Source organism: Rhipicephalus sanguineus, chromosome 4 (genome assembly GCF_013339695.2).
Source record: "Rhipicephalus sanguineus isolate Rsan-2018 chromosome 4, BIME_Rsan_1.4, whole genome shotgun sequence".
NCBI lineage: Eukaryota > Metazoa > Arthropoda > Arachnida > Ixodida > Ixodidae > Rhipicephalus > Rhipicephalus sanguineus.
This window is the reverse complement of record NC_051179.1, coordinates 164,874,259-164,899,212: the sequence shown is the minus strand read 5'-3', so window position 1 is coordinate 164,899,212 and position 24,954 is coordinate 164,874,259. Positions and strand designations below refer to the sequence as shown.

At 47.5% G+C, this 24,954-nt stretch overlaps 1 protein-coding gene across 1 annotated transcript in view; it reads left to right on the top strand.

Moving 5' to 3' along the window:
• Positions 1 to 827: 827 nt before the first annotated feature.
• LOC119390875 (uncharacterized) overlaps positions 828 to 24,954 on the top strand; it is a 62,724-nt gene continuing 38,597 nt past the window's right edge. Inside the window, exons 1-2 of the mRNA XM_037658580.2 lie at positions 828 to 1,067; positions 13,548 to 13,657. Coding sequence (XP_037514508.2) covers positions 932 to 1,067; positions 13,548 to 13,657 — 246 coding nt within the window. The 5' untranslated portion in view covers positions 828 to 931. The remainder of the gene's footprint in view (positions 1,068 to 13,547; positions 13,658 to 24,954) is intronic.

The following is a 24,954-nucleotide window of genomic DNA, read 5'->3' as shown; positions in this document are numbered from 1 at the left end:
GTTTTCTGTGGAGAGGTGGAGGTTTATACTGCCTCGGCTAGTCCATTTCTGCAAGTTCTTTGAAAGTGAGTAAAGGCCGTTAGTCCATGAAATGTGCCACTACATTTATCACACGCAGTTAGTCCCCTCAAAGATGAACATCTTGTCGGGAGGGCTAACTGCCGCGGTTCCTCGCATTTTCCTTTTTGTCGGATTGCGATAAGTACACTTCATCGGCACGTTTCCCGATCGCTGCAGCCCACGTCGGCAAAGCGTACCGGTGTTCTTTGAGCGGAGGGCATAAAGAATCCACGGTGACCTGCACAGATCGCGACATCACTTCCTTCGGAGACACTACTGTGCTCGCTGAAAGTGCGGAAGAAAGCAGCCACACCATGTTAGAAGTTTCTTATAAACGATCGGGACCAAACGATAAAAAGTACGTGGGAAGCAATGTAATGCGAAATGTAAACACGGGTCCGCTCTATCGAGGTCCATTTACCAGGTAAAACCAAGCGCCTGCTTATGCTGACACGCGTGTGTGGCCGAGACGCCTTGGTCGGCGCCTTTAAGTGACAATAATGATATCACAAGTGTTTAATGCAACCAGTAGAGTCTATTCTAAGGATACTAATCAATACTAATATCAAGCAACGAAAGCAGGAAACTTACAACTGCGAAAGCACGGTTCTATATCTTCCCACAAATCGCGGCGCATATTTGGACAGCTGAAACATAGTATGGCCTGGCGAAACTCATCCCTCAGGCATCCATCAAGGCAGCCAAACAATTTGACACATACGACGGCACACCACTTGTTCTTTTCCGTGCTGCTTATTCGTATAAAGATATGTAAGCGATCACCGGGCCACGTACATTCTGCTGAATGTAAACGATATACCGGGCACTAGACCAAGTGCAGCACAATCTGCGGAAACTTTTGACCTTGGAAATGCGCACCAAGCTGGCCATCTCGCCGGAGCCTCTACCGAAGAAACGATCTATGGCAAGCACGTTGTGCGTAACTTTTACAATCATCGTTGCTGCCTACGCCAACATTAAAGACTGTGAAGTTGACAGCAGACACTGTGAGTATCCATGGTATCTGTGCTCGCTTATTCTAACCCTCAAAGTTGTTCTGCACAAGCGACCTTGTAGTAGAAAGTTGGCAGAGCTCATTTTTATTTCGTGTATTTTCTCAAAGAAAAATATACTGTCATGTTCTAAATGCGAAGCATTTCTTAGCGAACCTCAGGCACTTTGGCCGCTTCTATCTATCTATCTATCTATCTATCTATCTATCTATCTATCTATCTATCTATCTATCTATCTATCTATCTATCTATCTATCTATCTATCTATCTATCTATCTATCTATCTATCTATCTATCTATCTATCTATCTATCTATCTATCTATCTATCTATCTATCTATCTATCTATCTATCTATCTAGTCGCTACGTCTGGGCACTCTCCTGATCGTCTCCATAACTTGTAATATACCAAAATTGGCACAGCAGGGGATCAGTGTATGACGAACACGATTGACTGACCATGACATGAATAACGCAAAATACCTGTCGCGTACGTCATGAAACCCTTTCTCTCAGTCACGTGTGGCACATACCCGCATACCAGAGTTCATGTTCTGCCGGTATGTGCCACAGGTGATACAGAGTCTCAATCAACACAGTAACGGCGAACACACACTTTGACACGCAAGGAAAGTGATAATGACAATATTAACTGTTGAGGTTTTATGTCCCAAAACCACGATATGATTATGAGACACGCCATAGCGAAAGGCTCCGGGAATTTTGGCCATCAGGCATTCTTTAGCGTACACCGAGATCGCACAGTGCACGGGCATCTAGCCTTTTGCCTCCATCCCAATGCGACCGCCGCGACCGGGATCTAACCCGCAACCTTCGGTTTAGCAGCCGAGCACCGTAACCGCTACACCACCGCGGCTGACGCAAGGAATGTGAGGGAGCTGATGACAGAACAGCCTTGGAAGACGCTCAGCTACCATCCACTCGTCCATCTGGTGCGCAAGGTGGACCACGTGGATTATAATAAAACCGGGGTCAATGCTTCCCTATTGGCCGCGAGATCGAGCGGAGGCGCCGCCTGGCGGCTACTGGCTGAAGCGCGCCTAGTGTGGATTGCTCCCTGCGTCGTCTGCTAGCCACGTCGTGTTTGCATGTGCGCGTGCGTGCTGCACGTTCTCAAAGGGCGGTTTGTTTTGTTATGTTAGCGCGAGTTTAACTGCTCGTACGTATATCTAACATGGTGTACAGAAGCAAATGAGCTTGCTCGGCTGCATGCGCATTGTAATAAGATCAGTGACTGCGACTTTCGAGAGGGCTGTGTACTGGTGTCGTACCCTTCGTTTTCCAAAATCATTTCAGTGTTGGTGCCGCTTTCTGGTTCAAGCACGTCGTAAAGTGCGCTTGGCATTGTCCCAAACATGAGGAACATTAAATAGTGTGTGAATGCAGCGTTTCAGCGACTCGGTGGTAAACAAAAACGAGGCTCATGCACTTTCGCGTTGTTGTTAGGTGTATAACCGCGGCACTCCAGTTCATATCAGCTTAATTGTGCTTAAGATGTCCTTTTACTGTACGGTCGTGGTCCCGCAACAGCAAAATATTTCTATCAAGTGAAGTTTGAGACTTCGGTACCCAAGCTGTCCCTAAAAAAAAAGAAAAGAAAAAACAGACAATGGAATGACACGGCAGTGATAAAAAGGAGTTGCCGCGCGCTATTTTAACTTGGGGCGAAATATATGCAGAATCACCCGTGTGCTTAGATTTAGGTACGCTTTGAAGTACCCAGATGTTCAAAATTAATCCCGACGGCGTGCCTTACATTTATGTCGTATAATTTCACGCAAAACCTCATCCTTTCTTTTTACATTATCTTGAGCGTTTGTGTGGACTTGTTATAAATGGATGGAATGCAGCGGACATTATTAGTTTGAAAAAAAAAACAAGACACTCGTTCCATAAAATAACCGGACCTTTGATGCACCATCGTCGTGCACGTAATCAATCGATGAAAGCTCTGTGCTAAACTCTTACCTGCGTATATATGCGTATTCGCGTGAACAGTGCTATTGAACTCATTGTACAGGAATATGGGCTGGTATACTAATGAACAAGAAGTAAACACCTAAGTAGTTCAGTCATGCTACTGTAGTGCGTAGTACACAAAACACAAGCTAAACACGTACAGAGAAAACAACAAAAAAAAACGTCATATAGTGTGTAAGCACAGACTGTCATACAGACGACCATCCCTTTCATCGGCAGATTGCGCTTCTCTCACTAGTAATGGTAACGTTGGATGATCTTCGTGCATCGATTCAACAATGAAGAGCGTATATATTACCAGTAAGCTGCAATCAACGCATTTATTCGCCGACAATCGGCTGAAACCGCTCACAACGAAGTGCCGCTGTGTGCATTTGTATAAGCGCCTCCGACCGCCTCTCCACACTAACGCGGCGACGGTGCTGCTACCTATAGGTCGATCTCGCGGCCAATAGGGAACCCAAGCTCAAGTTTGCGGCGCGACGACAGCGCCGCGCCAGCCGCGCTGCGGCTCTGTCGGAAAGCTCTGAACCGTAGCGCGGCCGACTCAGCCCCTTTCACGGTAGCGGTAGCGCACGTGCGCACGCGTTCTTCTCTCGGTGCGTATAAATGGGGGGCCGTCAGATCGGCACGTTGAACCGAGATGCTTGCTGTGCGAAGCTGCGCATTTCCGCGATGGCAGAAGCGACCCCGCGGAAGCGCAAGCGTGGTCCGAAGTATTGCGGTTTAGCGGCCAGCCACCACAGTGCAGACCACACCAAGGCACGCGATTCAGGTGTTAAACTGTGTCGTTTCCCGGGCGTGTCGTACAAGAAATAAAGGCGGCAAGCGTGGATAGCTGACAGCGCTGTCTCGCCTTCTATTTTGGCTGTCTGAGTTCATCGCTTTCGTTCGTTCCGACTACCTGAATCGGTAAGTAACGCGGCGCATGCACGCAGCGACTACATTAATCGATTACTCGCTGTCTTCTCGTATTGTTAATGTCCAGTTACGGTTGTAGGTGAAGCAACTTTGTGTTTTGATTCCCCGTGTTCGTGAGACCTACCCGTCGTTGTTGAACGTTCACATTCGCTTTATACCGTTAGCATTGCGCGGTTGGTTGAATTCAACTGAACTCGCCACATCGTCAGAAGTTCGGCGCCTGCATTTCACGCGTCGGGAAGGCTGCTTTATCACGCCGGAGCGGACGTCTGTGCATTTGCAGCAAGCTTTGACATCGTTCTGCAGGTTTGCTTTGTTTTTGTCACTTTATTAGGGTGATATATATTTAAGCCGCTAAATATAACTGGCACCAAATACATGCTTTGCAATTGCAACCTTGAAGTAACCACCTTCTGACTTTGTGTGATTTTCTAGCCGCGTTCGCGCTGCATGTTTTATACGCCTGCCAAGTAGATATCCTCATAAAAAGAGAGTGCAAGCATGACGCGAGAGCCGAAAAAACGAGGCGAGCAGTTCATCTTGCTTCACAGTGGTTAAAGCTCAGCTAGCTGCCTCGCGTCTTAATCGGCGGGTGATTCTCCAGCGGCACGGAGGACTTGACTCTAACCTTCTCAGGAAGCAGTGCCATGGCCGTATAATCTTTTTTTCGCACGCCGCAAACGTTTGTTCACGAAAGCACACGGCTGCTACTGTAAGCATGCCATATCAAAACAACAATCATATGATTCGTAGTCCACGCCGCAGAACAACGATAGCGTGTACAGCTTCATTTCGGAGTGCATGTGGACCATTATTCATCTTTAACATGACAGATTGAGACTCACCTCGAGGTATACGTCCTACACGGTGTAATCGCGACTTCGGAAATGCATCTCGCTTTGAGTTGGGCGTCGTTGTTGTCGATCGTCTGCTCTTCACCGTTAACGTGATTGACAAGCCTTTCTCATTTTATCAAGTTCGCCTTTCGGAAGTGCCAGTCAAGCTTGAAAATCCTTTTGAAGCCGCACTGCAAGCGGTACGTTGTGAGGCGGCGCAAGTGTACCGCGAGAGCTCTGCACGTGCAAAGCGAGCGGCAACGCGGTGGAGAGAAGGGAAAACGCGCGCTGCTAGCACCCCAGTTTTTCTTTTTCGGCCAGAGATGGCGCTGCCTGTCAAGAGCAGCGGCGCCGCTAAGCTTTGCTTGGGAAGCCTATAATAAATCCGCCGATAGAACCATGGCCTCTGACCTGACTTCAACATTGACTTATCAAGACCCAAAAACGCCTGGTCCTTATACTACGTGCTAGACGGCTTGAATCTGGACCGGGCATCAAAAGACCTCGCTGCCACGTCCAGGACAGGAGTTATCAAAGATCATTTCATCGTAAGAGGCATCCAGAATTTCCACCATCTGCACTATACCTCGCACTTCACTACACTTATACCCCTCGTAGCCGCGATCACGAAGGGATCCGATAAAAAGTCCGGTGCAGCTGCTGGTGCTCACTGATCACGGTGATGATGACCTCGTTCAGGAACTGTCAAGAACCCCTCCTACACATACAGGTTCATGAAACGTGCGAGCGTTACAACTGTAACGCAACTGTAACAACTGTGACTGTAACGTACGTGCAGTGCGTCTGCGCGTGCCACTCGGCTAGTTACCATATATCTAGGGAAACTTCCCCGGTCGAAGCTTAGTTGCGAGTAACGCCTGTCCTGCGCATCTGTATTCCTTCTTTATCCTGTTCGGATTCGCGCTATCCAGTACTGAAGACTATAAGCACTACATATCAGCTTACCGTGTCTGGTGTTGGTAACAGCCATGTTGCTGTTGGCATCGTTACGCAACTGTAAACAACTGGTTGCACAATACATGTGCAACTCTTTAACATATGAGTGTGCGTATACCAATTCCACATTTCTATAGCGTGTAGGGTTTTACGGCTGCAACCAGCCCTGAACCCTTTAGGGATGAGGCCGAGACCCAAAGAGACACGTCTTTACTGGTGCAAGCCTCGGCCGCAACCGCCCGCTGCCAGCGGCTGCCGCGTGACACGAGCGCACATGCGATCGTCGTTGTCTTCTACGCGCTCACAGCCACCGAACGCCCCCATAAGCGTCATTCTGTAGCATTTCGCTCAGTGTGAAAAATTACGCCACAGTCACCATCCCGCGCATGCTTCGCATAAAATCGTTTCCTACGGTACTTGGGATCTGCCAATTTTTTTCGTGAAGTGTAGATCCTTTGTTTAAAAAGTTATCACATCTCGTCTTCGCAGAGGACGTGCACGCTGGCGTGGGAAAACTTTGCCACTCCTAAGATTACGCTGAGAACATTATAGTTAACAGAAAGATGGTAATTTTTCAGCATAGGGGTAGCGGTACATGCTAAAATGTTTTACGACTTCCGAATTTAATAAAGTTGTTTTTTTTTATAAATCTGGAAAGTATCCCATAATTTTAGTAATCTGGAAAGTATCCCATAGGAATTACTACCGCACCGTTATATCGCACTAATACGGCTCGCGAAGATCGGGAACGAAATAACGGCGATCGCTTCAAAGCCTTGTTGGCATGTCGTCTTACACACACCAGCTGCCGGCTTCTCTTTTGGGCGTAACGTTTAGCGCTTATCTGTTTAATGATGAAGCTATACCTCTTTCAAAGTCCGATGCTGCTGCCATGCTTCGAATGATCACGAAGGATATTACGCACTCCACACTGAATACAACAAGTAGCCAAAACTATCGGCAACACGACGTGAACGCCTTGCTGAGGTTTGAAATACCAAGTGGACTCCGCCGATGCGAGGCCACTCTGCTATGCCTGTTTTCGCTAAGAGTGGCTTTCACAAAGTCATTTTCGTTTCGTATAGGGATTGCCGATAACGTTCTTTGCGACGTCTGCCGCACCTGGAGACCTTGCAGCATATCTTCTGCAACTGTGCTCGCTACCCTGTGCAGAGACAATCACTCGCAATTGCTCTCGCTCGCCTTGACAGCAGACCGATGCTGCCAGGAACTGTTCTCCATTCCTACAGAATTCAAGCAACCAAGGCATTATTAAAATTCTCAAGGCCAAAAGACTTGCACGAGCGGCTGTAGACACATAATGATGTCATATACCGCGCAAGACTGCCGCTCTGCTCTGTGATGGTGTGTGTGTGTGCGCGTTTGTTTGTGTGTGTGTGCGTGTGTGTATGTGTGTGTACTCCCCTCTCTCTTTCCTTACTCTTTTTTCAGTCTCTCCCATCCCTTTCCCCTGTGCAGGGTAGCACACCGGTTATGCTAAACCGGTTAACACCTCTGCCTTTCCTCTCTCTCCCGTTTTCCTTCTTTCCTGTTTCATTAGCGCCTATCGTAATAAAACTGACATGTCTACGTATGTTTCTCACTTTAGGACAGCGTTAAACTCGCGGCAGGCATTACAGATATTCTGCTTGGAAACATTGCAACAGCTGACAGGATCTTTTGTGCCGATGTACATTTTGTGAAAAGCAAAATGCACCAGGCATTGCACGAGGAGAACAGTATAACAATAATTGCTGGGGTTGTACGTCCCAAACCGCGGTGTGATTATGAGAGACGCGGTAGTAGAGAGCTTCGGAAATTTCGAAAGCCTGTTGTTCTTCAACGAGCCCCGAAATCTAAGTTCACGAGCTTCTAGCAGTTTCGCCACCACTGCTAGTTATTCGCCTTTTTACCTACAACTTTGGCCGCTATCCCATTTTGTCGCTAGTGACTAGACATGCACGCAGAATGGCACCGCCCATTGCGCATGCCCGCGAAGCCATTTTCATGGCAAGAAACGCCCGTCAGGTCACTCACTTCCACTCACTGCCTCGATGGCCTCCGACAAGTTACATTACGATAAGAACTAGTGACGTCCAGGGTGTCATCGTATACTCCTGTCGTTATCACATTGCCGTGTTATCCAAAACATACAACCTCCTAAGCGTTATTCACGTCCCAACTGAATCATGCAATGACTCTCTGATGTCACCTGTGAGATTTCTCTATATTTCGCGTGCCCATAATTTGTGGAACTAAGCAGTGACATAGCGCATGCCTCCCTCTTGAAGCCATGTGCACGCGTCTTGCCCGGGACACATTGCTCAAAAACAGCGCACCATCGGTGTTGGGATAGTGTCGCTGTCAATAATAGCAAAACAGTTCATCTAGTGACGATAACGAAGATGTTATGCTATTGCTATCGGGGCTCTCGGCCCTGCGTTTCGAACGTTAACTGGTGCTTCGCGTGTCGCTCGTTCCAGCGTCCATAAAGAACTTTCGGGCATGTCTCCCTCCCGCTTCATTATACGGTAGTTCAGAAAAGCATAGCAAACTACAGCGCGAGTAATTCCTGAAGGAGCCTACATACTACTGTGATTAAGTAACGGGGAAAATACCGTAACGCGCAATGCCCGCTGTCGCAGACGGAGCATTGTTTCAGATAAGTTGCGTATCATGCGTATAGTGTAGCTCGCACAGAAACGGCGGAGAGGACTGCAAACAGGACTAGAGCTGACTCTCAACTGAAATTTTTATGGGAAACGAAACAATATAAAGATCTAGATTATCACAACCATGTCGGCCGAAAGACACCAAAAAAATTTTAAAAATTCGGCAGATCCCACGTACCGTGGGAATCGATGTAATGCGAAGCATGCGGCTGGATGGCAGAGCGTCTTTTTGAGCAGAGCGTCTTTTTGAGGTCGTGCACGTGCGCGTGCAAAGACTGTACGCTGAGAGCCGCGAACGTGAGGTGATTGTTGTGGTTGTGGAACCGAATTAGGATTGTAGCCCGGTTCAAGGCAATGTCTAGAGGCCTGTTTGCTAGCCAGGTCATGTCGTCGACAGGCTGTGTCGGCAGAGCCGGCGACATGTCGGTACCTGAAGTCACCTTTTGTGTTGGTAAAGTATAGGCCATCGAGGCTGGTAGCCCTGGAAAGTGCTACGTAGACCAACTTCAGTGGATGGTGCTTATCGTATCCGAAGACTGTCTGGGAGTATGTGGCCATTTGTGACTTATATATAGTTATTGCGTTTTATTGCGCAAAGGCAAACTTTGCCCTCCTACAAGAGATATTTTTCTGTCGTATGTCGTGGTTGTGGTGGTTCGCAGTCCCATGGGCACTCATTCCAATGCTAGTGAGGGTGTGCGGTAGTGATGTGGTTCGTACTGGCAGGGAAGGCAATGCCTGCCGTGGAAGTTGGAAATTCAAGCCCCAGTCGCAAGAGGCTGCCGTGTTCATCACGCTCGACGTACCACAAGGTGCCGATGTTTTTTTTTAAAGAGGCCGGTGCTTACGTCGATGTTGGCCGTGATCATGTACGGCTTGCCTATGGACAGGTAAATGGAGGCCGACAGGCTAACCATGTCGCTTGCGTTCATGTTGGCCACCTTGGTCAGGGAATCCCTGGGTACCTGCGCGTTCTTTTTTTCAGTTATGTTATCACATGCGGGATGACATAACACGTTGTCCGAAGCGTCGAAGCAACGTGCGTTATAGAGGTCGACGTCGGCATTGCTGTAGTATAGCTGTATGCCGTCAGAAGCCGCTGCTAATTGCAATTAGCAGCGTCTTCTTCGCGTGTCACAAAGCAGCTCTCAATCAATCTGGCGTCATCCTCGGTCAGCATGAGGCCAACGCCCAGCCTCGTGCGAAATGGAGAACACTGCGTCATTCTCGCGGACCACGGGGACGAGTAGATTTCTAGTCGAGCGTCTTCCAGGGGTGTTCTGTGTCCAGCTCCCTCACTTGCCTTGCATTTCAATGCGTATGTTCGCCGTTGATGTGTCTATTGAGACTGTGAATCACCTGTGGCACATACCTGCATAACATGAACTGTGGTATGCGAGGTGTGCCACACGTGACTTAGGGAAAAGATGTCATGACGTACGCGACAGGCGTTTTGCGTTATTCGTGTCTCTACCAGTGAATCGTGTTCGTCATACACAATTCCCCTGCTATGTCAATCTTGGTATATTAAAAGTTATGTAGACGCCCAGGAGAGCGCCCAGACGCAGGCGGCTGGATAGATAGATAGATAGATAGATAGATAGATAGATAGATAGATAGATAGATAGATAGATAGATAGATAGATAGATAGATAGATAGATAGATAGATAGATAGATAGATAGATAGATAGATAGAAACGGCCAAAGTGCCTGAGGTTCTCTAAGAAATGCTTCGCATTTGATGAAACATAAAAATATACAGAAGTGAACTGGACAACTTGCGTTTCGATACAATCATCTCTTACAATTTATAGCGCTGGTCCTGTTTGCTTCGTGTCTTTCGTCCGCCGTTCCCGTGCGCGCTGCACTTTACGCACGATGAAGATGTATGAACTCGGTCAAGTTGGAAAGAGTGGCTTGTTGGGCGAGTTGGTTTAGCATCTTAGTAGACTTAAGTGCAAAAAACAGGCACAAAGACAGGGCCACACGAACGCAGCGCTAACTATCAACTGAGTTTTATTGAAAAACAGACACATATACACTTGTGCAAAGAGTCACGTGGTCAAAATGTAAACAGGAACAAACAAAGCTCAAGCAGTCATTGTTTACCTGGGCGCCGTTCAGCCGTCCTAGGCGAAAGAATTTTGGAAAAGGTGAGATGGAAGCGGGGGGTATAAATCAACTTAAAAGTAAAGACGTTTCACCTTTTGTAAGCATCACGTATCTTCGCGGGGTATCCCATAGATTAAAAAACGTGGCTACTGGGTTCGGATGCGGTGTGGTTTTTTCGGCTGATGACAAGCTTGGCCGGATTTGCCTGGCTGTGCATAAGAAGTTGTTGGGGCAGAGCAAGCGGCATCATGGTATGATATCAAGCACCGCGAAAAATTGGTTGAATGCAGCAGGGGAGTGGTGTACCATATACCGTTATCGTGTGGCAATTGCTACGTCGGGAAGACGGGCCGGTGTTCTAATAACAGAATATTAGATCGTAAGGCTTCATTGAGGGGACCACCTTGTTCGAACCGGTTGTTTTATTGTAGGGAATGCGGCTGCTCGCCCTTGCTGTCAGATGCTACGGTGCTTTCAAGATGGAAAGAGAAAGCTGCGCGAAAAATTGAAGAAGCGTTTTTTATTAACAGATCTGGCGAGACATGTGAAGCGAGGCCCTCCATCATGTTGCATGCCACCGCATTAGATTTCTTGATCGTAAGCCACTAAATCAAATCTTGTTTGTTCCTGTTTAGATTTTGACCACGTGACTCTTTGCACGAGTATATATGTGTGTGCTTTTCAATACAACTCGGTTCATGGTTTGCGCTGTGTACGTGTGGTCGTGTCTTTGTTCCTGTTTTAGGGGCGAAGCTCCTCTTACTCTAATCTTGTCACGTCTCCGTTGTCCGGCGTAATCACCTTTGCAAACTGCCCACTACTTCGTCTTTGCAAACATCCCACTACGACCCATCACCGATCCTTTGCAAACTGCCCACTACTTCGTCTCTGCAAACATCCCACTACGACCCATCACTGATCCATCACTTCACCGACCATAAAACCGTTATAATGAAGTGGGAACGGAAGCCACGTCTAGCTACCACTTACGATTAATATAGATGCTTGTATAAATGTATACAGTCTTTGTCATGTATTTGATGATGTACTGGGCTATCGCTTTGATTAATGCTGGGCGAAACCGCTGAAGATTTCACGGTGTAACCATGACTGCTTCAGGAGCTTCGCCCAAGCTCTTCATCATTCACCCGTGGAGATGCTGTGAATTCTTTTTCTGCGTCAAATTCTGATAAGTCGTTCAAGTTGCTATAAGTCCCGTATGTTGGACCCGGAGACACGGACAGTACCGGAATACAAAGAAATTTCAGATGGAACGAAATACTGCGCGGTGCATTATGAAGTAGAACATTTCAGTAGCTTTTGTAGAAGTGAAGGCGGTAATGTTGATTGAGCAGTAACACAGGTGTGCGATGTAGAGTTGACGTTTGTATGGCCAAATGTAATGCATACGTGCTGCACCGTTAGAGATCCCAAACTTGTCACCTATTCATGTGAATTTCATCTATATATTACTTAATAGCGTTACTCTCTGACGAACGCCAGAAAATGTTCGTACTTTTGTCTATATAAGATGAAGAATATAACAGATCCGGCATATTGCTCTATTATTGTTATTCTTAAACCAATGCAGTGGCCTTTCACATTATGCTGAAGGTACGTATGCATATACAGCTGTCAGCACGCTTAACGCGAACGCTTCGCCGCGTGGCTTCGACCCGCTTCGGCTGACGCCAGCGCTACCAAGCCTTGGGCAAACTATGTTTGTTGCAGCTAACGATAGATCGAGCGCGGGTCAATTTCACTAGTAAATTTCTCTTTCACTTCTGCCTTACAGGCGGGCCCAATGCACTCCCTTGGCAGGGCCGCTTTCGCCACGTTTCGCTCGTGGCTATATTCTCAAGCGCGCCCATGAAGTTCGTTGTCGTATGCTTATCTCGGCACTGAACCATTGCGTGCGACACCTCACACACCTTTCGAGTTTGAAATCGCAGCTGCCACTCGAAAACAAAATGATATAATGAAAAAAACAGCAAGCACACGTCCACGGCTCTAGTAAACGTCGCACAATAAATGAATATGAAACACAGTGGTTTAGTAACGAATAGTAACGAATACCATGGGCGCGCGTGAGAATATAGCCACGAGCGGAACGTTGCGCAAACGGATCTGCCTAGTGAGTGTATTCGACCCGACGGTAAGGCAGAAGTGAAAGAGAAATTTACTAGTGAAATCGACCCGCCCGCCATCTATCGTTAGCTGCAGCAAACGTACCTTGCCCAACGCTTGGCGGCGCTGCCGTCAGTCGAAGCGGGTCAAGGCCACGCAGCGGAGCGTTCGAGTTAACCGGCTGTATATACATCTACGGTCTCAAGAGCGCTGCGAGGCGCATCAGTGACAACACGGAACCGGCGTATTTCCAATGGTACAAGCTCTGTCAACGTACATAAAGAGTGCTGGATAAAAATTTCAGCATAGTTAACGGCGGCATTATTTGCGGGACACCTAATTGCGGGACACCTAGCAAAAAAAATTCAAAGGCAATGTGTAACGCGATTCTGCTAATGTTATACGGCGGAATAAAAGTCAGGCACTTTGTTGGGACCACTGAAATTAGCAACAGTCTCACAAAGCCGGCGTGGCCACACAAGTAGCTACGGACGCTCATTAGATGGCATGAATTAGCTGATGCGCGGTATGACGATGCGCAGTTGCGCAAAGATAGGAACTGCACATCGCTGAATTCAGCGGCCTCAGCTTCCATTCCTATTTACAATAGCAATACAACAAAGCGTGGGAGATGTAAGATCTTGGTGGCGCCTCTCCTACTGGCATAAAAAAGAAAGTTTTGTATTGCGTAGCGATATCATCCGTCTAAAGAAAGCCGATTAAGCGAGGGGAGAGCTATCCCACAAAGCCATGTATTGCCTTTGTGTTTGCAATATTAACCATGAAAGTGTCAGCCCACACCGCTCAAAGCAGTGAACTTATAGCATGCTATCTTTACAAATTGCAGCTATCATCTACGCAACCGACTTTGCGCGAGCTGTGAATCACTTTATGACGGTGTGTATGAAACACTTCATGACGCTGGCTGTTCGACCTAACGTGACACAGGTAAAAGAGGTGAGTTGTGCGTTTATGAATAATAGATAATCGCTTAGACGAAAGCACAGATGACAACGTTTGGCAAGGAACAGGTATTGTTATTATTATTATTATTATTATTATTATTATTATTATTATTATTATTATTATTCCAGTGGCAACGTTTTAGACCTGTGTGTGTCAAATAATCAACCCCTTGATGTTTCCCGCTCCAACATCTCTCTTGTACGTCCGGACAAATTCCACCCACCACTTAACGTAAGATTATCTGCATCAGCCGAAAGAACGAGCTACAGCAGTTACGTAAACAAATCTCCAAGATTTGCGTTCAAGCGAGGTGATTACACGGGCCTCTATCATCAGTTGTCCACCGTTGAGTGGTCACAGGTTACTGACAAACCAAATGTTGATGATCAGGTTGATCGGTTTACGGAGCTTGTACTGAGAAGCATGCGTAATTTTATTCCCCAGTATTCACCTAAACAACGTAAATATCCCCACTGGTTCTCATCTGAACTTATCAGTGCACTGAAGCATAAAGATCACGCACACAGGAAATCTAAATGTTCTCCATCCAGCGAGTGGAAGGAAGAGTTCAGCTTCTTTCGAACTCTCTCTAAACGCCTATAGAAACGGGATCATGGTTCGTATATTGAATTCTTAGAAAAATGCGCCTCTGACAGGCCGGTTGAGTTTTCGAAGTATGTACGTAAACGGTCTAGCAAAAGCGGAGAGTCCTTCGGACTACTGGACCCAAATGGGGGTAGAAGTGCATGCCGTCGCTGACTGTTTTGCCACGCATTTCTCATCCGTTTATAAGGCCTCAGACTCTAGCACTGATATCAGACAACAGCCAAAGGCAGTTAGCTCATCCAGTGCTTTGTACCTGGATGAAAATCTTATCAGCGAATGCATTAAGCGCTTAAAACCATGCTTATCATGTTGCCCAGATGGCATCCCCTCCGCCATACTAAAAGCTTAAGGTAGTATATTTGTCCCAGTACTGACTACGATATTTAATAACTGCCTGGACACTTCCACATTTCCTAGTATGTGGAAAACTGCTCGTGTTTTCCCAGTATTTAAGTCGGGCTCTAAAACAGATGCTTCTAATTACCGTCCGATTTCTCTACTATGTGCCGCATCAAAGATCTTCGAGCTGGCTCTTCACGACATATTGTCTTCTAGTGTGAAAAACTCATTGATTCCAAATCAACATGGTTTTCTTGCTGGCCGCTCAACTACCACAAATCTTTCTAGTTTCATGACGCAGATCTCCACACCTATTTCTCAGAGAGGACAGGTTGACGTAATCTACTGTGACCTGAGCAAGGCTTTTGACGTAGCCAGCCACACACTGATTATGGTTAAACTTGCACACTTTGACGTTGACTTGTCGATTGTGAATCTCTTGCGCAGCTATCTGCTCAATTGATCTTATGTTGCCGCAAATGGCCAAACCTCTTCTTTGTATAAAGTGACTAGTAGTGTCCCTCAAGGGTCGGTATTAGGCCCACTCCTATATTTAATTTACGTTAATGATGTTTCTTTTCCCATTCGTAATTCTTCTTTCCTCTGGTATGCCGATGACATCAAGATATTTAAGGAAATTCATTCAGTTAACGACTGTCGCTTGCTGCAGTCAGATTTGCGCTCTTTTTCCGAATGGTGCAACGGCAATAACCTTTTCCTGAATACCTCAAAGACAAAATTCATGTCTATCACTCGCAAAACATCTAGCGTGCCATTTCAATACTCTGTCAATTCTGTGCCGTTATCCAAGGTTTATGAAATCAGTGATCTTGGTGTTGTTGTTGACAGCGCGTTAAACTTTTCTTCTCACGTTAAGCGTGCTGCTATGCGGGGCCTTCGTTCTCTCGGATGTGTTTATAGAATATCTCGAGAATTCAGGTCTCCCATGGCCCTACACAAATTGTACACGGCAATATGTCTTCCACAACTTGAGTATGCGTCCGTGATATGGAATGGCATTGCTCAATCCAGCGGTAACACCACTGAACGAGTCCAGAAAAAATTCCTCAGCATATGTAACCATCGCTTTGCTAAAAATGACTCTGGATCTCGTTCAAATACTGCTGAATCATTATCACTGCGATCACTTCACTGCCGACGAAATCGTTCTGATCTCTTATTTCTTTAGAAGCTAGTCCACGGTATCATATCCTGCGCTGTACTTCTCAATTCTGTTAATTTTCGAATTCCGCGTAAGTTAACCAGAGAGAACAGACCGTTTCATGTACCCGCCTGCTTCTTCCAACACTCTGCCGTTTACAGAATACAAAGTCTTTATAATATTAATTTTCTTGATCTTGACGTTTTTCATAGTCCACAATCACTGTTTTTATCCGAGCTTTGCACTGTTTTGACATAGTATGGCACAATGTACAAAGTCTTCCCTTCTCCATCTTTCCGCATAGTTGTATATATGCAATCTAATTTTTTATTCCCCTTCAATATTTCTCATATTGTCTTATTTTACTCCTCCCCTTTTGTGTTCATTTCTCTTTGTCTACGTGTTTTTGCACTTTTTATTTCTGCAGACTGTCTGTATTGTATTGTTTATTTTTATTGTTTTTTTTGCGTGCGCCTGAACAAAGACCCCACGGTTGTTCCTGGGCACGTTAAATAAATGATTGATTGACTGATTGATTGATTGATCGATTGATTGATTATTATTATTATTATTATTATTATTATTATTATTATGTATGCATGCATGCAAGCATGTATCCCAGTCGGGATGCATGCTTGCTATGTTGTTGCCCGTTTTTCGGTAAGATGCAGTTTTTCCGCTGTGAAAATTGCTCTAAACGTGTTCATGCGAAGTGTGTAACCTGGCCTGATGAAGAGCTGCAGCTTCTGAAGTCTGGATCACGCTCGTTTTGCTGCAATTTATGTGATCTGAGCCGTGCTGCTGGTAAGCCTAGCGAAGACAACTCGGCGGTGTGCAGCGATGAGCATTGCAGCTCTCAAACCGGTTCCCTCTCCACGTGCACCCCTCCGGATGGCGATCTCGCCGGGCTGCGCCGCCTTCTCCTCGACGCTTTGGAGGGAATCTCGTTCCTTAGCGACGAGGTATCCCAACTACGCGAAGAAAACGAGCGCCTCCGTAAGGATCATTCCCGCGGTGTTGAACAACAAGCCCGCGTGGTCGCCTCCCTTCGTGCAGAGGTCCGCTTCCTGCGTGAGGAGCTGACGCGCCGCACGGCCGGAGTGGCAGTGAAGGCACCTGTGATCCCCACAGCGCATGTGATCGTTGACCGATCAGTGACTTCCGAGCAACCTGCCTGCCCTGAACCACCTCTCTCCAAAACTCTTTCATCTGCGAATTCGCCGCCAGCTGACGTAGACACGTCCGAGCGTGGCAGTGTGATGCCTGCGACAGCCTCTTATGCAGCGGTGACTGAGGGGGAAGGAAAGAAGAAACCCGCCTCTTTTGGAGCTATGACAACATCGAATATATCTGTAGTTCAACGGCCACAATGGCCAAAGGCCATTTTTGTTACGAAGCTCAGCCCGGACACCACTGTTGCTGACATCAAAAAACATATTGCTTCATTCGATCTGTCTCCCATCTCCTGCCGGCGACTTCAAACCAAATTTCAGTCCTATTCTTCGTTCTACATCGAAGTCGACAAGGAAACACTACAACGCCTGAATGACCCTTCGATGTGGCCCCTCGGATGTCTCTTCAAGCCATTTCGTGGGGAACTGCGCGATGACATGCTTCATCACTCTGAGCAAGTGACTGGAATTGAAAGTGCCGTGTAACGTAGACATATTCTACCAAAATGCTCGTGGTCTACGTACCAAGACACGAGAGCTTTTCTCTAATGTTCTTTCGTCTTCTTTTCCTATTATTGCTATTTCTGAAACCTGGCTAGGCACTGAAATTCCCTCATCTGACTTTTTCCCCCGACCTACACCACCTTCCGCAGTGACCGATATTTCAGTGAAACCAAACAGAAAGGCGGTGGCGTGCTGATTGCCATTGACAATTCACTGAAATCCGTTAGACGGAAAGACCTAGAAACTATCGAACAATCAATTTGGCTAGAAACCAACCTTGAGCGCAGTGAAAAATTGTTGATTGGATGTTTCTATTTACCGCCCAGCATGTCCCCTGCCTCGTTTCATGATGTCATGTCTTCCATTGAACTTGTATCTTCTCATAGCGGGCACAGAATTATTGTTCCTGGGGATTTCAATGCAACTGGAATTGACTGGAGCACGCTTACTTTTTCTCATTACAATCATTTCATAGAGAAAAAGTGCAGCCTGTTCTTGGACTTTCTGGCGTTTAACTCCCTACTGCAACATAACTCAGTCGTCAATTCCAGTGGCAACGTCTTAGAGCTGTGCGTGTCAAACGATCAACCCCTTGAAGTTTCCCGCTCCGACATCTCTCTTGTAAGTCCTGACAAATTCCACCCGCCACTTAACGTAAGATTATCCGCATCAGCCGAAACAACGAGCTTCAGCAGTTACGTAAACAAATCTCCAAGATTCGCGTTCAAGCGAGGTGATTACACGGGCCTCTATCATCACTTGGCCACCGTTGAGTGGTCACAGGTTACTGACAAACCAAATGTTGATGAGCAGGTTGATCGGTTTACGGAGCTTGTACTGAGCAGCATGCGTAATTTTATTCCCCAATATACACCTAAACAACGTAAATATCCCCACTGGTTCTCATCTGAACTTATCAGTGCACTGAAGCATAAAGATCACGCACACAGGAAATCTAAATGTTCTCCATCCAGCGAGTGGAAGGAAGAGTTCAGCTTCTTTCGAACTCTCTCTAAACGCCTATATAAACGGGATCATAGTTCGTATATTGAATTCTTACAAAAAACAGCCTCTGACAGGCCGGCTGAGTTTTGGAAGTATGTACGTAAACGGTCCAGCAAAAGCGGAGAGTCCTTCAGACTACTGGACTCAAATGGTGTAGAAGTGCATGCCGTCGCTGACTGTTTCGCCACGCATTTCTCATCCGTTTATAAGGCCTCATACTCTAGCACTGATATCAGACAACAGCCCAAGGCGGTTAGCTCATCCAGTGCTTTGTCGCTGGGTGAAAATCTTATCTGTGAATGCATTAAGCGCTTAAAACCATCCTTATCATGTGGGCCAGATGGCATCCCCTCCGCCATACTAAAAGCATATGGTAGTATATTTGTCCCAGTACTGACTACGATATTTAATAACTGCCTGGACACTTCCACATTTCCTAGCATGTGTAAAACTGCTCGTGTTTTTCCAGTATTTAAGTCGGGCTTTAAAACAGATGCTTCTAAATATCGTCCGATTTCTCTACTATGTGCCACATCAAAGATCTTCGAGCTGGCTCTTCGCAACATATTGTCTTTTAGTGTGAAAAACTCATTAATTCCTAATCAACATGGTTTTCTCGCTGGCCGCTCAACTACCACAAATCGTGCTAGTTTCTTGACGGAGATCTCCACACCTATTTCTCAGCGAGGACAGGTTGACGTAATTTACAGTGACCTGAGCAAGGCTGTAAAGAAACTATCGATCAGCCAAGGAACCACACAGACAGCCGTTCATCGTTCCAACTTCTTCTTCTTCTACAGCAGTGCTCGGCTGCACGCGTTTATTCCATTTCTTTTTCAACATACTCCCGCCCCCCAGTAGTGTCGCTCAATTCGAGCTTGTACAATTTTGTACTGGCTTTCTTAAAAACTTTCCGTCTTGGGCTTTCACCCGGCAAGCTCGGATTATTCCATCTTGACCCGGGTAAACGTCTGCGACTCGCCCAAGGGGCCAAACACCTCGAGAAATGCCAGGCTCTTCGACGATTACCACATCATCTACTCGTAGACAGCTGCTGGGATGTGCAGGGTATAGGTGAAGTGCCCGCAGTTCTAGCAAATACTCTTTTTTCCATCGCATCCACAGGTGATCAATAAGCTTCTGTCTGTGTCTCAACTTCTTGCTGGTGTCACTTCGAGTAGTCTGAGGACGTATAGCATCGTAGTCCATGTTGGGCCGCTCTGGAGAAGCTAGCACGGAACGTCCAACAAGAAAATGCGCCGGACATATCGGAGAAGGCTCTTTGGCGTCCGTATACGTGTAGGTCAATGGTCTTGAGTTAACAACTGCTTCAACCTCCAGTAGCATCGTCTCGGTTTGTTCGCTGGTGAGTTTGCTCTTTCCCATCACCTTGCGCAACGATGACTTCACTGTTCGGACAAGCCTCTCCCACCAACCACCCCACCAAGGTGCACCCGGAACGATAAACTTCCATTCGATGCGATGGGTCAGTAGGAAAGACGCGAACGGAGAGCTCTTCATGACATTCAAGATGTTCCTGAGGTCCCGTGATGCTCTCTTAAAGGCAAGAGCGTTGTCGGAGTACAGTGTTGCTGGTACCCCTCTGCGAGCCAGAAACTGGCGGAACGCTAGTAAGAAAGCGCTTGTCGAGATCGCACTCGTCAGTTCAAGGTGTACTGCTCTCGTCGTCGCACAGGTGAACAGCAGGATGTAAGCTTTCGATGCATCACCATGTAGCTCCTGTTGCTTTATATATAGTGGACCTGCAAAGTCCAATCCCACTACATCAAACGGTCGTGACGAGAGAAGCCGGTCCTCAGGCATCGGCGCATATTGTACGTTTCCAGGTTTCATGTTGTACCTTCGGCAGAGGAAGCGAGCATTAATGATTCGTTTAACTTCTTGTCGAGCGCGGATAATCCAATAACGCTGTCGTATTTGCATCATAGTGCTTGCCACACCACCATGCAAAGCTCTGCAGTGAGCCTCTGTCACTACCAAAGCCGTGAAGGAATGCCTCTGTGGTAGTATGACCGGATGCTTTTCGTCATACGTAGCGTCGATTTTTTCAAGTCGTCCGCCAAGCCGAAGCTGACCGCTTTGGTCCAAGAAAGGGTGAAGATCAAGCAGCTTCGAGTGTTTTGAGAGAGTGTCTCCAAGTTGAAGCTGTTCGGCGTCCTTCGCGAATACTTCGAGTTGAAATCGTTGTACCCAAAACCTTTCAGCCTTGCATAGCTCCAGTGTCGAAATTGTTTCGCTGAGCGATGTTTGAATACCACGGCATCGATCCACAAAGCGGAAGACCCAGGCGGTGACGCGCAGGAGCTTCTGCAAATTGTTATGCTTGCTTAAATTAATCACAGCGTGTAATTTCCTGGATGATGTTTGAAGAAATACATGCTGCGTGTCAATCTCTGCCTCTTCGTTGATCGGTGTGCACTGGTTCGGTTCGGTAGGCCAGTTTGATTTCGGCTGGGACAACCATTCAGGTCCATACCACCAACAGCGACATGCACGTAGAGTGTTCAAAGGTATGCCCCTAGTCAGTACATCTGACGGGTTGTCTTCACCCGGGCAGTAGCGCCATAGCACTGGTTCAGTAGCTTTTGCTATTTCAGTTACTCTGTGCTTTACAAACTGACTCAACTTGCTATGGTCACCGCGGATCCAGCTCAATGTGATCATAGAGTCAGTCCAGATGACGCAGTGGAAATCTTTTGAATCCCATGAGGAACAAACGTACCTTAGCAATCTGGCTCCCACTACCGCGGCCATAAGCTCGAACTTTGGTAGCGTTAATGTCTTAATAGGTGCCACTCTTGACTTCGCTACTATCAGTGAAGTAGCCGAGTTGCCGTCTTCGTCGAATGCTCTCAAATAGGCACATGCTCCATAAGCCTTCAGGCTGGCGTCGACGAATATATGCAGTTCAGCCTCTTCCACTGCTCCATGAAGCCCGTCTCTCACGCAGCGCGGAATCTTTGTCACCAAGCTGAATCACGTCCGCACACCAGGCTGTCCACAGCGTCTTGATCTCCTCGGGTAATTAATCATCCCAGGAACGGCCTAAAACCCAAAGGCGTTGAAACAAAAGCTTCGCTGTTACGGTGAAAGGCGATAGAATGCCAAGCGGGTCATAAATTCGAGAAGCAGCCTTTAGTAGAGTACGTTTCGTGTCGGGCTGGCCACCGACTAAATATTGTGCCACATGTTGTGTTATCGTGTTTGTGCATCGTGGTGCTGACGCAGACGCGCTTCGCTATCAGCGGTGACCTGGACTCGGACTGTTGGGCTTCGTGACGTCAATGCTCGGTGTGATAGTGGCTCGAGCATGTATATAAGCAACCGCCCCTTTTCCTTCCTGGTTGTTTTACAGTTGGTTGTGTGACCGAATAAACATGTGTTGCACTTAGCCACCGTGTGCTGCCTGCCGGTCTCGCCCCTGTTTAGACGAAGATATAATACCACAGATTTGGAAGAAAACTTGAATTAGTCCTTTTCTATATCCCATTGCATTCCCAAGACCGCAGCTGCTTTTCTGGATGCTCCTTCTACTTGCTCCTCCTTGTTGTCGAAAATGTTCTGCAGCTGATGGTTATTGGTCTTCCACTTTCTGAGGTTCATGCCTGCATCTCTCATGATTGCCTTTGACTGTTCATAGATGCGCAGACCTTCATAGAATGTCTCCGCACCCACTAATAAATCGTCGACATAAAATGCCTTGTTCAATGTAGAAGCGAGTGCTTTATCTTTGCACGCGTTATCCAAGTCGTAGTGTATAGTTGCCATGAGCAAGAAGGGACTTGATGTTGATCCAAACGGCATCCGTGTCATGCGCCATTCGACAAGCTTGCTGTGTTGGCTTATGGGAGTAGTATCAAACCACAGAAACCGGAAGGCGTCTCGGTCAGTCTCCTGGATCTCAATTTGTAGGAATGCCTTTTCGATGTCCGAGTTTATGGCGACCGGGAACCACCGAAAGCGAAGGAGGACTTGCAACTTCGGGATTGAGGTTCACTCCTTTGTCCAAGCAATCGTTAAGGGCTTGAGTGTGCGACGATGCGTCAAACACTACCCGCAGTTTGGTAGTTAACGATTCCTCCCTTATGACTTCGCGATGTGGCATATAATATATAACCCGATCCCGATCCAGAGGACTATCCTTAGGCACCACTTCAGCGTGACCCAACTCCAGATATTGCCGGATGACTATGTCGTATCGCTGCAACAGTCCTTCCTTCGTCGATAGCCTCCGTGTTAGTCTTTGTAGACGTGACAGCGCGATTTCCCGGTTGTTTCCTAAGAGCGGTTTCTTATTTTCTTTCCAAGGCAACGCCACGGTGTATCTGTTGTCTTTCTTGCTAATCGATCCACGGAATCCTGCAACAGACTCATGGGACGGAGATTCCGCCGAATCTGTAATGCCCATGGCTTCTAGTTGCCAAAACGATTGCAAGATCTGTGACGTTGTTTCGTCATCACCAATTGCTTGTACTTTTAGAATGCAGACCATGAGGCTGGAGTTGCAGTCCAGGAAGGCTTTTTGCTGACTGGGTCCTTGTAGCGTCCATCCAAACACTGTGTCGATCACTACCAGTTCTGGAACTTCTGCGCTCTTTACAATTTCTCCAGACATTACTTGCCAAAGATGGTCAGCTCCTATCAACAAGCTGAGGCCATTTGCCGTGTCCGCGTCGAACTTCTTTTCGTCCGCGATGAATTTCCCTTCGAGCCGCAGGTTCTGAAGGAAGTGGCTGTCAGCTTTCGGGGAAGCAATGTCGTGACAAATAACTGGGACAACAATCGCACGCACTATGCGGGTGTCGGAAGAGTGCTGGCTGCGCAGGGGAACTTCTACAACCTTCCGTCTTTCCGTAGTACTTGATGATGCGCAGCCAAACGTGTTCAGTGCAATCCGTGTTTCTCCCAGTACCTGCAGGTGTAACTTCCTGACGAGCTCTTCCGTGACGAAGGATCGCTGGCTGCCTCCGTCGAGAATCCCTCGGACATGTCTTGAGCTGTTATCTTTCACGGCAAAGGTCTGCAAGTATACTTCTGTCATTTATCTCGCTTCCGCTCAGTGAATCCTTGTCGCATAGCATAACCGACTGTGATGACACCATTCCTACTGTGCTTCCGGAGGCGTCCACTGGTCGAGGTGTCACTGTCATGTTCTTCCTGTAGTTAGGGTCGCACATGCTTGATGCGTGCCTCCCATGACAACTCGAGCACGTGAGTTTGACTTGGCAGGACCGTGCCTGATGACCTCGTGACGTGCATCGATAGCAGCGGTTGTCCTTAGTCAGCATCTCTTTCTTAGAAGTGACAGAGAGGTCGGCGTCGCAGGCGCGTGTGCCGTGCTTCTTCGATTTGCAGAAAAAACACTCGTTCCAGTTGCACGATACGCTGTGTAGTACAGAAGCGGTGCTGGTGCTGCGGCCTCGAGTTCGCTGTGCACGGTCATCAACCGGTCGCTCTGCAAATGGCTTACACTGCTCCCGGCTTTCTAGTTCGACGCGTGTACAGGTAAGCAGCTCCTTTAACTCTGCATCCGATGACGCAGCTGCAGCGGCTGCCTCGAAGACGTTTGCAGAAGACCCGCTTTCCCTTAACGCTTGACTGCGCTTTCCACGTGTATAGGCCAAAACGATGTCATACGGCAATGCTTGCTGTAAAATGTCGATCAGCATCGCTGAGAAACTGAGCGTGGGAACGTTTAGCGCAGTCAGACACCTGATGTTGAGCTGCACGGCATCGTAAAATCGCCTGAGGCCTCGAACGTCGCTTCCTGACTTCACGTGAGGGAGACTGCGAAGCGCTGACAGGTGGTGTTGCTCTATCCGTTTCCGATCTCCGAAGCGTTCTTTCAGCAACTCTATGGCGTCTGCGTAACAGGATTCGGAAGTCGGAAAACCAGATATCGCCGCTGCCGCTTCACCCGCAAGGTAATGCCGTAGATAGAAAAACTTCGTCGTAGTTGATAGAGCGTTGTTGAGATGAACAGTCTGCTCGAACTGCTCCCAGAAAGCTGACCACTCGTGAATGCCTCCTCTAAATGTTGGCATGCCAAGGTTCGGCAGTCTTGGTCCAATTCTGGTCGGAGCATCAGGAGCCGATGGGGTTGCGTTCTGAGGAGCAGTCGCCGCTGTACTGTTTCCGCGTCCCAAATCGGCTACTCTGCATCGAATCTCGGCGAGCATGCTAATGGCTTGGTCGTTGTACTCCGCCGCCGCTACGTACTCCGCTTCGAGCTCCTCGTCAGCTAGGTGCTCTTCTAGTGCATCATTAATCTTCGAGAACTCGCTGTTGCTAGCCGACAAACGGTCATAAATACCTGTTAGCTTGGGATTGTCCGCGGTAGGATCCGTCAGCAGGGACCGTGCTTCCTGTATAAGCTTGGTAGTCTGGGCTCGTCGAGCTGCGCGCTTGATCTTTAGGCGATCCATCCGTGCAGATGTCGAAGTGTCGGGCCCACGCTGATCACGAGAGATGCGTTGCGA